The following is a 15,052-nucleotide window of genomic DNA, read 5'->3' as shown; positions in this document are numbered from 1 at the left end:
TATTTTTAGGCCACTGTCTACACAGAAAAGTAACAATAAAGTTATTTCACGTATAGCGCTCCATCATTAGTACACCGTGGAGTGTCAATACGGTAACTTTGGCCATGCATAACGTGGCCAACATGTACTTTACAAAACCACATGAAGCTATGTCTAGCCCTGTCACAGGCATGTTTACCCTTCCTTTAAAGGGCTAATTTGCATGCAAGCTGTGCAAGTGAATGTTGTACAGGCATGAAAGACACACCGCGAGTGAATGACTACAATGGAATTTATATGTTAAATGTTGTACTGTCTTGTTATATTCCTTTACAGGTAAAAATACCGCAGGTGGACGCGAAATACGGTCAGTCCACACAGCATAGGCAAGCACACCTTAGCGTGTGTGCTGCTGAAAATGCATATACACGAGGCGTAATTACTTTTTGCCACTCACTTTCACTTTTCTCACCCACACCACGTTTTAATTCACTGTGAGCAAGGTCCTGAAGAAAGCCAACACTATTTTTATATGGGCTGAAACATGTCAACCTAACAGATAACTGAGACTCAACTAATTAAGTCTCTTATAGTTATCCACTAGTTTTTATTATATCCTGGGCCACTGAGAATAAATAATTTTTGATCAGTTAGAGTCCCATAGATATTTTGAATAGATATTTTTAATACACTACTTCATCATAGTTTCACAAAAAAACAGCTCCACTGTAATCAGGTGTCGCAGCACAGCTGAGTAGCATTTGGCTACTCAGCTGGGAATCTGATGATGAAGCATGACACCAACCAGGTTGGTGTGTGAGGGTTCTTCTAACAAACCCCTGCGGTGCCGGACGCTGCAGTGTTAGACATTCTGCTAGACAGGTACGTCCAACTTATTTTTGTATACATTTACCCTGGGACAAGGACGGCCCACAACCAGCCCTAGCTCTCTCTTTTGTTTATTACAGATTTGGAAGATTAGAAATAGATTAATGGCAATGTGGGAGAAATAAATGTTTTGCTATATTGTATGGACCCCTCCCCAGAGATAGGCCTTATTGGATCAAACCCCCCATTTTCTATAGAGATTATCTCCAGTTGCAACACTGCCTCGGCTGCCACCTAAGCCTGATGCCCTGTTCCCTCTTGACGTTTTCCATGGTTTCCTACCTCAGGACATGGGGTTGCTTTCAAGGGGTGATATGTGGCTTGTCCAGTCTCCTGACATGTCACCTGTATTCCTGACCCCTTGATGGACAGTCTACCCACCAAGTGACAAACTCGCCTACTGGTGGAGTACGAAACTGGGGATTGGGCTGAACTTCTGGAGGCACTAGACTACGGGGTTAGGAAAGCATGGCTGAAATTTTGTCTTTTCAAGTCACTGCATGAATGCTACTGGACCCCCGATAAAACTGCGTCCCCATTCTATCTGCTGGCACTGCGATGGTGATCGCTTTGACCTAGTCCATATCCTCTGTGATTGGTCCACTGTCCTACCCTTCTGGAGGAAGTAAGTGAAACACTGAGTGACACTCTGCCAGACTCTGTACCCCTGATCTTGCCATCTTCCTACCCAACCCCGCCATGAGGGCCAGATCCTCCATCCAGTACTTTCAAAGGAAAAGAACTGCATCCTTGGGTACTAGCACTCCCCTCTACCCCCCAAGTATGAGAAATGGCTCTCAGACATATACCAGACAGCCTCGTACAAATGTGTCATTTATAATCTACAGGACAAAGCGGAGACCTTCCTCCTGATCTGGGCATCCTTTCTGCAGGACGACGAGCGTTGCCAGGTGGCTGAATCCTTGGGGCAACTGCAGCTCTCCAGGTCTGATGCAGTCCCTGTGTCCCGCTTCTTCATGGTCCACTTCTTCTTGGCCCCATGATCCAGGATCGCCTATGAATCCTCTCACTCCCCCCTCCCATCCCTTTCCACCTCCACCTCCTCAAACCCTTCCTTCCTCTCCTTCCCGTTCCCTCTCTTCGGCCTCCCCCTTCTTTGCCTCCTCCCCTTCCCCCCTGTCCCCATTTTTCCATCTCTGTTCCCTTCATGCCCTTTCTTTCTCCATCCTTTCCTTAACTGTCTTTTTCTTTCCTCCCCACTACCTTTTCATCCTCCCCTGCTTGCTCTCCCCTTCTTTTCCTTGGTTGCTTCTACCCTTCTACCCTTCTCCCCCACTACCCCCACCCTAAGGGTCTCACCGTCCTCCTCCTCTCTCTCCCCCCACCCCTCTGCCCCTGGATAGCCTATCCATCTTCGGCTATCTTGTGCCTCCCTGCTAGGCTGTATCCTAGTTGTGTTTCTACATTGCCCACATATGTACTGGTTTTGCAGAGCTGCCATAGTGTGTACTGGTGTGGACCCTGTAGGAGAGTAGGGTCTGCTTCCTATGGTCACCCCCACTTTTTGCTTTTCCTTTACTGGTTTTCGACTTAGATGTGGCTGTGGGCCTGCGAATCAGACCCACAGCCCAGATGCACTCTCTCTAAATTCACACCATGTACTCTAGGTACATCCACAATTGGGAATTGGCTCACCTTATCAGCCCCTGTAGAAGTGTACCCTAGGTACTCAGGGCATAGGTGTAACCAGGGCCTACCAGGGGCTGCAGCATGTATTATGCCACCCCTGGCTGGCCACTCAAACTGACACAACTGGCTGCTCACTCAGCTGGGGCAAGGTCGTGTAATCACCCCTTGCTTAGGTATAGTATTCCTATATCTACCCTTAAATATAGACACACAGTAACCTATAAGTCACTCCTATGGCAGGCCTTAACAATCCTGGAGGCAGAGTGCTTGGTTATGTGGGAGATGGTGCTCTAGCATGAGCTGAGCCTGTCTGCAGCTTTCGGAACCATGTCCTTATAGCTGTTCTATGATATTGCCATACCATATACACTTAAGTGCATTATGAACCTCGCGGTTAAATGCTAACTTTGGTTTGGCTTTATCCAAACATGTCGTGTAAGGTGTCATACGCTTTGGAATACTACCCCCTCGCCAATTCTGGCGACGGGGGTAGCATTCCACCCTTCTAGAGGGAGAAGACATGTTGTTGCTGACTATCCCGGTTAAAGTTAACCAGAGCCCCAGCGTCACAAAATGGATGCTGCTGCCACAGACACATGTCTGACCTCCTGTTGCTGGGAGTCCTTCCAGCGTGGGAGGCCTGGACAATAGGTTTCCTGCCTGGAGAGGTGCGAGCACAACCACAGACAGGATTTTGTGTATTGGGACAGGAAGGGCTGAATAGAATGAGACATGCCTGGGGCACACTAGGTGCTCCATGCATACCCCAGTTCAAACCAGTTGCTGGGGCACTCCAGCCCCATCTCTGGCGCGAAACTGCACAAAGGAATGGGGGTATAACCACCCCCCTTCCTGGTCCCACCCATAGGAGGGACCTAGTGAGTAAACCAGCCACCTTTAGTTGTATAAAGGTGGAGCTGACCCAGTAGACTTTAGATTAATCCTGGAATCGAACTGAAGACGAAACTCTGGACCCTTCAACATTCGACTGAAGCTGAAGACTGAAGAATCTCCCTTGTGGCCAAGGAGTGACCAACCTGGGCAACCAGGCACCATCCAGCAACTCGACGGCTTGCTTTGTCCTTGTTCCCACCGGAACTCGAGCGCAGAGCCTGACAAGACCTCGACTCCCAGACTCTTCTGACCCCACTGCACGACTCCAGCAAAGCTGAGCTCTGTGGAAGGCGTCGAAAATCGTGGAAGCAGGCAACTTGGAAAGTCTTCAACTTGCTAACAGCGCAGCTCCTGAGGCATCCTTGAAGCTGTGCCCTGGGGACTGACACACCCCGACCCCGAGCTCCACCTGCATCGAAGACCAGCCCTCCGCACTCCACGAGATCTGCATGGGGCCCTTCTGCTTGTGTTCTGCTCGACGCGTGGTCCGGTTGCTGGCCTGTTGGCTAGTAGCCCTCTGACGACGATCCTTGTGAAAATCCATCGCTGGTCTGGTTGCTCCAGACTGGCCCTCGCTTCCCTGAAAAGGTGAAGTACCTCAGACCCTTCTGGTCTGCACCAGAAGCCTTTTGTGTATCCTGCGTGGGTTGCCTTTGCTTAGGCTTGTTGGCTCCAATCTTGAAGTCGACCCCTCCATCACCGAGAACCTTCATGGGACAGCTCCTCTCCAGCACCTGGTTGTCCTCGACGCCTCCTGGTCCGCGTGGCTACAATGACAAGTTTCAGATCTGCACCTGATTGCTCCTCGACGAAATCTGGTTCCTTCCTGGTTCCAACCGTTCACTGGGTAGTGACCTAGACTCTGTCCCCTCTGCTTTCAGGTCCTTTTCATCCTAGATCCACCCATGGATCCACCCGGACATCTTCCTCCTGGTCGCCTGCATCATCTTCTTCCGAGGCTCCATAGAAAACGACGAGAAAACCCCACACACTTTGACACCTATGCACCCGCAGCCCGTGGGTGAGGTAACGCAAGTACTTCGGTGCTGCTGTAGGAATTGACTATCCTAGTGTCCAGTTTTGCTAGCTGTGTAATCCTAGTTAGACCGGAAGTGTCCTAAAACTTCATTACTTACCTTTTTACGTTCCTACTGACTTTCTATTGACTCTCGCATGAGAGTACTGACTCTGCACGCGCCGCCTGTGGGCCTCTTACTCCTAACCTAAGGGTCAGATAATGTAGCCCCAGCGATCCTCGACGCCCTAGGCCTTTCCCTTTCCAAAGTCGTGGTTCTTTTACCACTTACTTAGTATATGGCTTTACGCGCCCCTTGGGCCTAACTGTAAATTTTGCTATTTAAAGTATTCCTGAGTATAACTTGTTATATGCTTTTGCCTCCGACCTCATAAAGAGTTCAGAGGAGTGTGTTAGTGAATAAATACATATATATTTTATATATGTCCTGTATGGTGTCCTTTCATTTGATATTCAAGGGGTTACATATGGTAAAACAGCTGGCTTTACACGCCCTCAAGAGTCTTTTAGCCTAAGACTGTTCTGTCCATGCTACCTCTAGGATAGCTGGTCTATAAGGTTGACTGACAACCATCACCATAAGGGTTTTTTGGACTGGTGCAAGGTGCTCACTAGAATAGTGAACATCATATACCAGGCCAACTTTTCACAGACCCTGTTCTCTATTTTGTTTTCTCTCTGAGATAAACCTGAATAAAAAATTGTGAAAGAAAACGAAAAGTGCAATCAGTAAATCCTCTGTTCCTCCTGTAAATGAGGTTGAAGGTGCTCAGGTTTGATAGGGCAAAATAATTGCCAGTTTAGATCAGTGCTCCCGCTTGCCAAATTCCAATTGAAGCCCTTGGATATGTTCTGAGACACCTGTGATTATTCAAGAGATATTTTCATCACATTTGTTAAAATGTATCTTTATTTTTTTTCAGATTCCAAGCTATGAATTTCTTACAGAAAAACTGCAAGACTTTCAAAGACAACTCAATGAAACACTTAGAGGTTCTTCTCTTGACTTGGTGTTTTTTAAGGATGCAATGACACATCTCATGAAGGTACAATAATAATTAAGGACACTTTATTTTAAATGTTTAAATGTTTTGGATTATTTAAGTGAATGAATTTCATATTAAATATATAAAGCAGACTTACAACACAAAAAAAAACATTGATGAGCCAATATCTTTCACTTTTGTGTAGTGTCTCCACGAATGCTCACAGACATAAAAAATTCCATGCATGCATTGAAATAGATGCAGACAAATCATTTGAGACATTAATGCACAAAAAGACCAGTATACCTACAGCCACATATGCACAGGAACCTATAGACAAACAAGCACCCATGCAAGACACAGACACTCACACACATAGACCATCTAACTTTGGACCATCCTTAAATACAGACCAAGATACTAAATGACTATTATGGTGGCTGCTTAGACAGTTGTTCACTCTAATCTAAGGGCACATCTAAACACTAGAAATTACAGAAGAGTTGCAATTCTTCTATCAAAGAAATGGGGCAGCTAAGTAAGCCTCACCTTAGAAGCAGAGAAAAGAAACATTGCTAGAGAGGTGGAAGCAAATATTCTTGCTGAGTTGAACAGCTGAAAAGAAGTCATAGGTTGGTGTATGGTCACTGAAAAGCAAATCTACGAGGGTAGATGGTGCCTCAAAACCATCGGCTGCCATATTTGGCAGCCATTTTGGTACTACAGAAGGATGGAAAAGTTTATATTGTACAAAGAAAGCTCGCATGCCGCTGAGGTGAGCCTCAATGCAATAATGCAATGGATCAGGAGTTGTAACAGCACCATATTACAAACACCTTTAAGAACTGACACTTGGCTTTGATAAGAGTTAAATTGCAATCACTATAATTATATTATTACCTTCAATGACTATGTTAATAAATATATATATATATTTTTTTTTTAAAGAAATGACCGAAAAGTGGAAACAAGGGAACAAGAAGGGGGGAATGAGGAAGGAGTTTTGTGACTAGATTAATCTTCACCAAAACAGAAGCGTAGAGGAAAGCACCACGAGTGGGTAGAAAGAGGCAAGTAGTGTGACTGAGGAACATAAACTACTGGAGGGTTAGAAATGGCAGACTGTTAGAAAGATGCCAGGGCAGTGCAGGTAGAGCCAGGTACCCATGTTCAGAAACCAGCTCACAGGAGCAGGCGTACTCACACAACAAATTTACAGGAGTGCACAAAGCCCCAAACTATCCAAAAACTAGAGCATGCACATTCATAGAGGGACAGTGGTACGAACGTACAGAAAGAAGGAAGGGTAGATGTTTGTAAGCAGGTTTCTTGTCCACTTAATCTGTTATTCCGTTGCTAATGAAATCCAACTTGAGGTTGAGGAACATGACTTCTCTTTAGTGAAATTACTTCTACTAGGTGAGTCCATTCAGTTATTATCTTATTTGGAATGGTCTATCATAACAATGCAGTGCTCTTTGTATGTTCAATCCATCTTTAAACTCTTTACTATTATCACATATATGTAACACTGCAGTTCCAGCTTCTTTAAAGGAAACACGTGGGGTTACCATTTACCATCGTTAAGTGCAAATCTTAAACCGTTTCTGGGTGTGAATTGTTAATGAAAAGATTTATACCTACTCGCAAAAATGTTAGTTTGTACATGTGTGTAGGAAAGTGCCACTTTTTGGCATGGTCACCCCCACATTTTGCTTATTGGTTCTGATGTTGATCGGTAGCGCACTGGGTCCCTGCTTACCAGGCCCCTAGTGCCAGTGCTCTTTCCCTAAAAACAAGACCAATGCTTAATTGTAACCAAATTGGCAAGGTCTTTAGCACCCCTGTAAGTCCCTGGTAAATGGCTCCTCTGGTACCCAGGGCTTGGGATGTGTGAAATGGTACAAGCTATTCCGAAAACACAACATTGCCCACTCCCTGTGTGCAGTACCCAAGTACACTGCATGTACTACAAGTACACTGCATGTGCTGCATGTATTGTATGTACTGCATGTACTATATGTACTATATGTAAGTCACCCCTACAGTAGGCCGTAGAGCCATAAGACATGGTGCATTATATTTCATAAGGGCACATCTGTATGAGCAGATATGCCCCTGTGATGTCTAGTTCCATTGCTAGACACTGCAAGTGATCAGGAAGACATTTTAAAGATATGTGCAGGGCACTGGTCATTATGAGTTACCTAGCTAAATAATGGCTTCACTGTAAATACTGATGTCTGGTATGGAACATCTTATCTTAATACATTTGAACTGGTGCCAGTACTGGATTTATGAAGACATGTACCCAGAGGGCACCTTAGAAGTGCCCCCTGGTATAGTCCAGCCTGTCACCACAGAGAAGTTTCTCACCCCCGCAGGGAAGAGCTTGCGCTCTCAGAGGCCAAGAGCAATGCTTGTCTGGAGGAAAGTGATCACACCTCCTACAGCAGCATGGCTAGTGAATTTAGCATTTCTAGGTCAGAGAATTCAAAGACTCTGCCACCTTTGATATGTAACCACATGTTCCCCCAGACCTGGGGAACACAACCCCTCACGTGAGGCCCATTTAGCACCAGACAGAGCAGGAGGAAAAGTAGATTCTCCAGTATTAGGGGTGTCTTTCATAGATTCACATGCCTGAATCAATAAAATAGCAATAATATGCCATAATATCATAGTAAAAAACAGTAATTCCCAACCAGGAAGTAAAGTAGCCCAAGCTACAGGAGAAAAAACTTCCACACTCATGACTATCCTAGTCATTTTGTATAGACCAAACTGCAGCCAATCAGGCGACAGCACCCACCAGAAGGTTCCCCCCAGAGACTCAGGCTCTCAGATTTTCTACCGCACGTCATGTGAAGGGAGTCTCCCTGAGCTCTGCTCAGTACTTCTCTATTTTCCTTCTGGAATCTTGTGTTTTGAAGATGTCTACCAAGAAATCTCTATTCAGGCCTTGTGACTCTTGTGGAAGACCCCCACAAGAAGTGCATTTACTGCCTTTATCCTGAACATCAAGTGAAGGACTGCAAGATCTCTAGGAACTTCCCTCAGAAGACCCTCAGGGACAGAGAGGGCCGCCTGCTTTTGTGGCTACAAAAGCTCAAGGATTAGGATTATCCTGCTTCTGAGGTAGGCAGTATTGCCTCTGGGTCTACTTCTGCCTCTAGGAAGAGAGCTGCTGATGAGGTTTTAACTTCCCCTGGGGCTAAGGTTGCGAGGAAGCAACAACCTGTTAAGGGGTCTGAGAGGCCTTCCACATCTAAGGCTACTCCCCCTGTTAAGGAGAAAAGTAGTTCATTTACGCCCCTGAGAAAATCCACAAAGAAGTTACCTCAAACATCTTCTGAGAAGACTTTACCTCCGAAACACACCCTGCGTCGACGACGCCGTTGACGCGGTCGTCGACTCCTTCGTCGACGAATATGTCCGTCGACGCTACATCTACGTCAACGGTAACTTTTTCCTCTCCTAAGCCTGAGATGATTATGTGGCCGGCGTCTTCATCGCCGACGATGGTCTATGTTACTGTTAGACCTATCTCGTCAACGGCAGAGTCTTCATCTTCTGCCATCGTCGGCGCCTGGTCGACGGCTAAACTAAAGAAGATACCGTCGACGACACCGTCGACGCTTGTTTTCCTGTCGACAAAGAAGCCACAGTCTACGGGATCGTTGACGGCTACCACACCGTCGACGAAGACACCATCGTCGACGAAGACACCATCGTCGACGAAGACATCGACAAAGATACCATCGTCGACGAAGCCAACATCGTCGACGAAGCCAACATCGTCGACCAAGGCACCACCGTCGACGGAGCCATTATTGTTGACGACGATAACTGTACCGTCGACGTTGACCTCAGTGTCGTCTACCGTCAAACCCAAGTCGAGGAATCCTTTGGTAGAACCCCCGTCGACGCCATAGCTATCTTCTTGTACCACTTTGCAGGTGTGGTCGCCGTCTACGGCTTTTCTCTTCAGAGACGTGGTTCAGCCTTGGAACCTTTATCTCCTCTACATATTTCACCGCAGAAAATACCTGTACAGGTTCCAGACAAGCTACTGGATTCTGAGGACAGTGATGAGGATTCTGTTATTGAGGAACCATTTGGAATGGGGACAAGTCCTTCCGAATTGAATATAAAATATCAAGAGGACGACCAAGAAGATCAGCATTCGCCTGAGCAAATGACATCAACTGTGACAAATGTCCCTTCAGCTCAGGTGCCAATAGCATTGCTCACCAACCTTCAATGCATGCTAGATGACTATTTCAGGCGTTTTCCGGCATCAGAGTCAGCAGGCTCTGTACCTCCTAAACCTGTGGTTGAGACGCCTTTGCCTGACCTGAGACCTCCGAGGTCTCCTCCACATGCATCATCCAATCAGCCGGACGAACACGTCCTTCAGACGAAGAAGAAAGAGAAGAAGGAGAAGTCGATAACGAGTCATTGATGTCGGAGTGGGATGATTACCAGGTTCAAACTCCTTCTCCGTCGCCACCGGCTACTCCAGATTCACCACCAGTGGACGTGGGAGGATTCCACCTTTTAATGGAGCGGGCCTATATGATTTTAAAGACCAGCCAAGGAAGCAAGCAAGGTCTATACCTATTATAGATTTCATTTGGAAGGAGGGGAATAAGGTAATGTCTAACCCAACTTCCATTCCTCCTGTCCTGCCAAGGATTGATAAAAAGTATAAGGCTCCGGAGAAGTCCCCTGCTTGCCTTATAGGTCAACCAAAACTGGATTCAGTAATCGTTCAAGCTGCACAAAAGAGATCTAGGAACCCTTCATCTCCAATCGCGGCTCCACCTGATAGAGACAGTAGGCCCCTGGATGCCATTTGCAAGCGTGTTTTAACGATGGCAGCTACCACGGTCCTGTAGTGTAGTTCCTATTATCCCAATAGGCTCTGCGCATTGGAATAATATCTTCAATAGTATAGACGTAGGACAGAGGTTAACTAGGTCTTCTACTGACGATATTAGACTTAAGTTTTGTGTGCCAGCTAGCTCAGAGTTCACTAGAAACTTTCTCGAATAGGCGAGGAGGAGTTTAACCTCCCTGGATAGACAAGAAGGGATTTAGTTTCTGACAACCATAGAACATGACAACTTTGCTCTCCCTGATCAAGAGTATATCTCTAGAGTTGTGTGAAAACAAAAGACAGCTATTTTACTCAGTCAATATGTGCGTACTTAGTTTCACCAGATTGTAGAGAAAAGAAGAGACGGGCGTTTTCAATAAAAGGTGTTATTTATTGATCAGTCTCTTTTCTCATACAAGAGAAATGAATCGCTACAATTATAATACTTATAGTTAAGTAAAATGCATACAGTAAAAGCAGGATTACAAAATATTACTGTAAAAGCATTGATATGGTTTCTTAGCCATATGTTACTTTAAAATGGATAAAAGATATACATACATATATACATTGACTATTCGTACTCAACTGGTGCTTCTAACTACGCCTACCCCGGTGTACCTGACCTAAGCCTAATACATGGGAGGGAGTAAGTAAGTAGCAGTTTGAGTTAAGTTTGTTTTGCCAAGAGTCTGACTCAAGAATTCTCTGTAAGGGGTTAGTCAGTTCAGTACCTGGGATTTAGAAGGCAGGAGGGCTGGTATCTCTTTCTCAGGACTCGGTATCCCAGTCACCCGCGAAGGTGGGCTGGAAACGCTGGAGGCTGGATTTCTCGGCAAGAGAAAAGACAGCGTCTTCCTCAGCGCGTCAAAAGGGGAGGGGCAGCGTCCGTGGGCTCTCGCATCAGCTGGGCTCTCCGGCAAGTAGTCGCTGCTCCAAGCTCATCACCACCGTGTCTTTACTTAGGGCAGCGTCGGTATATTTATACCTGAGAGGTGCCGGGTTTGACGTAAGGATGGACATAAGATGTCAATAAGGATGTCATTAAGAACTGGTCATTCTTACATTCTTTACAGGAGTTCTCGAACGAAATCAAAACAATAGCAGTGGGGATTTCCCAGGTTTGCTGGAGGCTTGGTTTGTTTAGAGAACTCGGTGTGCTTTCTAGGGGGCTGGAGGAATAGTGCTTGCTTAATGTGACAGCATGCGCTATGACTAATTTATGAAACGGGTTTCTGTGCCGTTGTATGGATATTAGTGATTTATAACCGGACAAGGGTCAGAAATTGGAGTATCGATACAGGTCCTTAGATAAACACACTACACCCACTCCACGAATTCATGTCCATATTTACTAACCTAATCAATAGTAAACATAACTAATAGTGCATGTGTATACTGAACCACCCCAAAATCAATTTTTTGCATTTGAAAATAGGCATATTCGAAATACACGAAAATTAGTATAGGTACTGTATGCATTCAAGCAGTGTAATCATTCAAAAAGGGATGCACAATTTATCTCAGCATGAATGATTTGCGAAAATAACACATGAAATGGCTCTTAATACAGAAGAAAAAGTGCGAGACCACTCCATCACATATAAACACAGTTACTTGTAAATACGCTAGAGGCTGAGGTAATGTATTGTCTCTAGAGTTCCTAAAAATAGAAGCTCTGTTCTCTAAGAATAGTTCTACTTTAAGCAGAAGATAAGTGCCAAAAAGTAAATATTTTGGATTTGGGAAAAAAGTTTTCGTTTTCAGGGGAAGAAGGAAAAAAATTCACAGTAGCTTTGTTTTTAAAGCCAAAGGCCAAATTCAGAGTCCAGGGAACGCTGTGTGCACGTTTGCTTAAAGTCACTCTCTCTGTTCTGGAGAAAACATCATTTCAGACAGACTTTCAAAAAAACAGTTTACTGCCTCAGTTGAAAGTTCGACCAAGTTGGAAAATGTTGCTACCATGCAGTCGTGCGCATGTTCGCTGTCAGTGATGTTTTGATCAGCATTGCTTACAGAAGGCCGTACCTGGTTGATGCTGCTTTCATCCTGTACTTCACTACCCTTCAATCGTAGTGGTGAAGTCTCCACGAATGCCGTCATCAGGATAGGTAGCCGTTGGGGACAGCACAATGCATGAGCCTTTACTGGACCCAACAAAGTATCTGCATCCAATGGTACTTCTGATTGTAGTGTAAGACATGTGTCCAACACGCATTCCTCGCCGCATAGCATGCATCTCAATACAGGTAAGACACAATTCTGCCATATGGGTCTGAACGAAAGAAACCAGGTCATATTCAGATCTCTTAGCCGGGCTAATCCAAGGACTTTAGTTATGCGGTCCCGATAGCGTATAGCTAGGATCGTTTCTTCCATTGTTGCTGGAGTCTTGTCTGTGACATGGCTTGCCATAACGAAGCAGGAGTAGCAAAAATAAGATGCCTGCTACGAGTCCCAACAGGAGTGGAAGTCAGCCAAAGATAGAATGGACGAAATCGGGAAATATTCCCAGGACTGCTTTGAATGGAGTTAACAGTCCAGAAAAAACGGTCTTAAATACACTCGCGATACCATTTGTATCAGAAATATTTAAGATTTCGCTTAGCATTTCTGCGAAGTATAGGGGGCAATTTGTTGATAACAATGCATGTATCTCTCCCGTTGTCCTTGCAACTTGGAGATCATACGTTTCTTTTGATGACGTCAAGTGAACTGGCGTCTGTAGGAGCACAGTCTTCATTCTGCTTAAAGTATCAATTCGAATAGAAGAGATTTTCAAACTGGGCCAAATTATTCCCTCCCTGTCTGGAGTGTCATTCAGAAACAATACTCGCTCACAGCAAGTGACCATGGAGCTCACGCTTACTAGATAAGGTTTTCCTGGCAGTAAGCCACAACATCTGTGATCTACAATTAGAATGTAACTCCCGTTAGAAAGTCTTCTAAAGAATGGTTCTATTTTTGTTGCAGGTGTGTCGAGCTGGTGACATGAAAGGTTATTTGAAGTCCCTTCACAGGCCCCATGTAAACTTATACCCTGACATAGAAGTATACTACTTAGTGATTTTTCACAATTATTACCACTAAGACATACACTCTGTCCTGTATTACTATAACATGTGTGTGTATAAGGTAAGTTCCATGTTGACTTAATGTATCCTTTACCCAACCTTTCATACTGGCCTGCCTGTAAATATTTCTGGCAGTATCGAAATTGGAAAGTCGTTATCGGAATAGTTATGATTCCATGTATTATCCATTCAATGACAGGTCGTTCTGACATTGTCAATGGTAATCTCTCAAGTTTTTCAATGCTCAGAATTGTATACTCTGCACCCTTTTGTGCCAAGCTGATTTGTGTATCAGTAAGGTTAAAGATACCGAATAATGACGTTGTGTTGATTAAACGCCAAGGCACGTAGCCTGAACGCAGATTTTGTAACGTCCAGTCAAGCTGTACAATGGAACGCAATTGGGACTGACCGTGTTGTAACATCAGTAAGTCTTGCTCTATTATATCGATTGCAGATGATACAATACGGTCCAGTGAATATATTCTGGAAGACAGAGTCATTAACCCATTGTCCACAACAGAAAGTGATTTTTCCAAATTAACACGGTCAATTTCCCGTATTTTCTCTGCTGTTTCAATTTGAATTACTTTCCAAGCTTCGTTGTACGCTGCATATATAGAGGCTGCTATGAAACGTTTTTGACGCTGTTTGCCTGGTCCCATAATGAAATCACACAAGTCAGCACCTTCTTTAAGTAAAGTCAAGTGTTGCTTAATTTCTGCCAGTGTGGATGATCGTAGCCATTCAAGGCAGAGTTTACCCACACTGTATGTTGTTACAATCCCTGGATGTTGTCGCTGGGAGTATCTAGGGTCTGGCCTGGTCAATTTAAACCCCTGTATTTTGTTCAGGAATCTATCTTGACAGTTATTTGTGTCTGTGGGCTAGATCAACCATTTCTTCCAATCAGGATGTGTTCTGTTTTGGTTAAAAATATGGGATACGTCTATCTCAACATCTGTAGTGCTATTACTGTCAGGTGTTGGTTTTGGAATAGACGGTTTGTTTAAGTCTTTAATTTTGGCTAGGCCAAAAGAGGTTGTCTGTTGAATTGTGTCATTCAAGAATATCATTTGTTCTGGGATCATGCAGGCTCTAAACAATGATTCTATACCTTTGACCTGCCAATCTCTTGTACCCCAGATTGTTTTCGTTTCAATGTTATTGTTCCAGAAATGAAAACCGAATGTATTCATTTTGTTAAAAAATGATTCTGATTAATTTTGTATTTGTAGGCATGGTTTTCATTCCTGTCTTATTTAACAATTTGAAATAAAACGTTTCTGCATTACTTGTGTTAAACCCTGAGAAATATGGAATTTTTTCATAAAATGTTTTAGAACTGCCTTTTGGTGGAGTTGCACAATGTTCCCATTGGTTATAATTAAAAACATTTCTAGGTTGAGCAGATTTATGCAGATAATGGTTACCATAGTGGTTGTAACAGTACATCTGGTCATAATTAGATGAACCCTGTAAATAATCATGTTCTGTAAATTTAGCTGACATCACTAGATCTGACATCATATCATTAATACTTTCAAAGTCCCAATCATCAGCGAATGTGCTTGATTTTACAAAGTCACTTAATGAAATCTTGAATTGATGAGGATACTTCAGGAGCTCGACAGGGCCATAGATTTCGTAATCAGTTTTGTCC

General features: G+C 44.3%; 1 protein-coding gene across 7 annotated transcripts in view; it reads left to right on the top strand.

Annotated features, from left to right (window-relative positions):
- The window catches only part of DNAH8 (dynein axonemal heavy chain 8), a 10,041,960-nt gene that overhangs the window by 6,970,709 nt on the left and 3,056,199 nt on the right, over positions 1 to 15,052 (top strand). For all 7 annotated transcript variants that reach the window (XM_078647354.1, XM_078647353.1, XM_078647356.1 and 4 more), the window contains one exon: positions 5,371 to 5,493. In XM_078647354.1, coding sequence (XP_078503480.1) covers positions 5,371 to 5,493 — 123 coding nt within the window. The remainder of the gene's footprint in view (positions 1 to 5,370; positions 5,494 to 15,052) is intronic.

Source organism: Lissotriton helveticus, chromosome 6 (genome assembly GCF_964261635.1).
Source record: "Lissotriton helveticus chromosome 6, aLisHel1.1, whole genome shotgun sequence".
Classification (NCBI taxonomy): Eukaryota; Metazoa; Chordata; class Amphibia; order Caudata; family Salamandridae; genus Lissotriton; species Lissotriton helveticus.
Note: the sequence above shows the minus strand (reverse complement) of the source record. Positions and strands in the feature narration are given on the sequence as shown.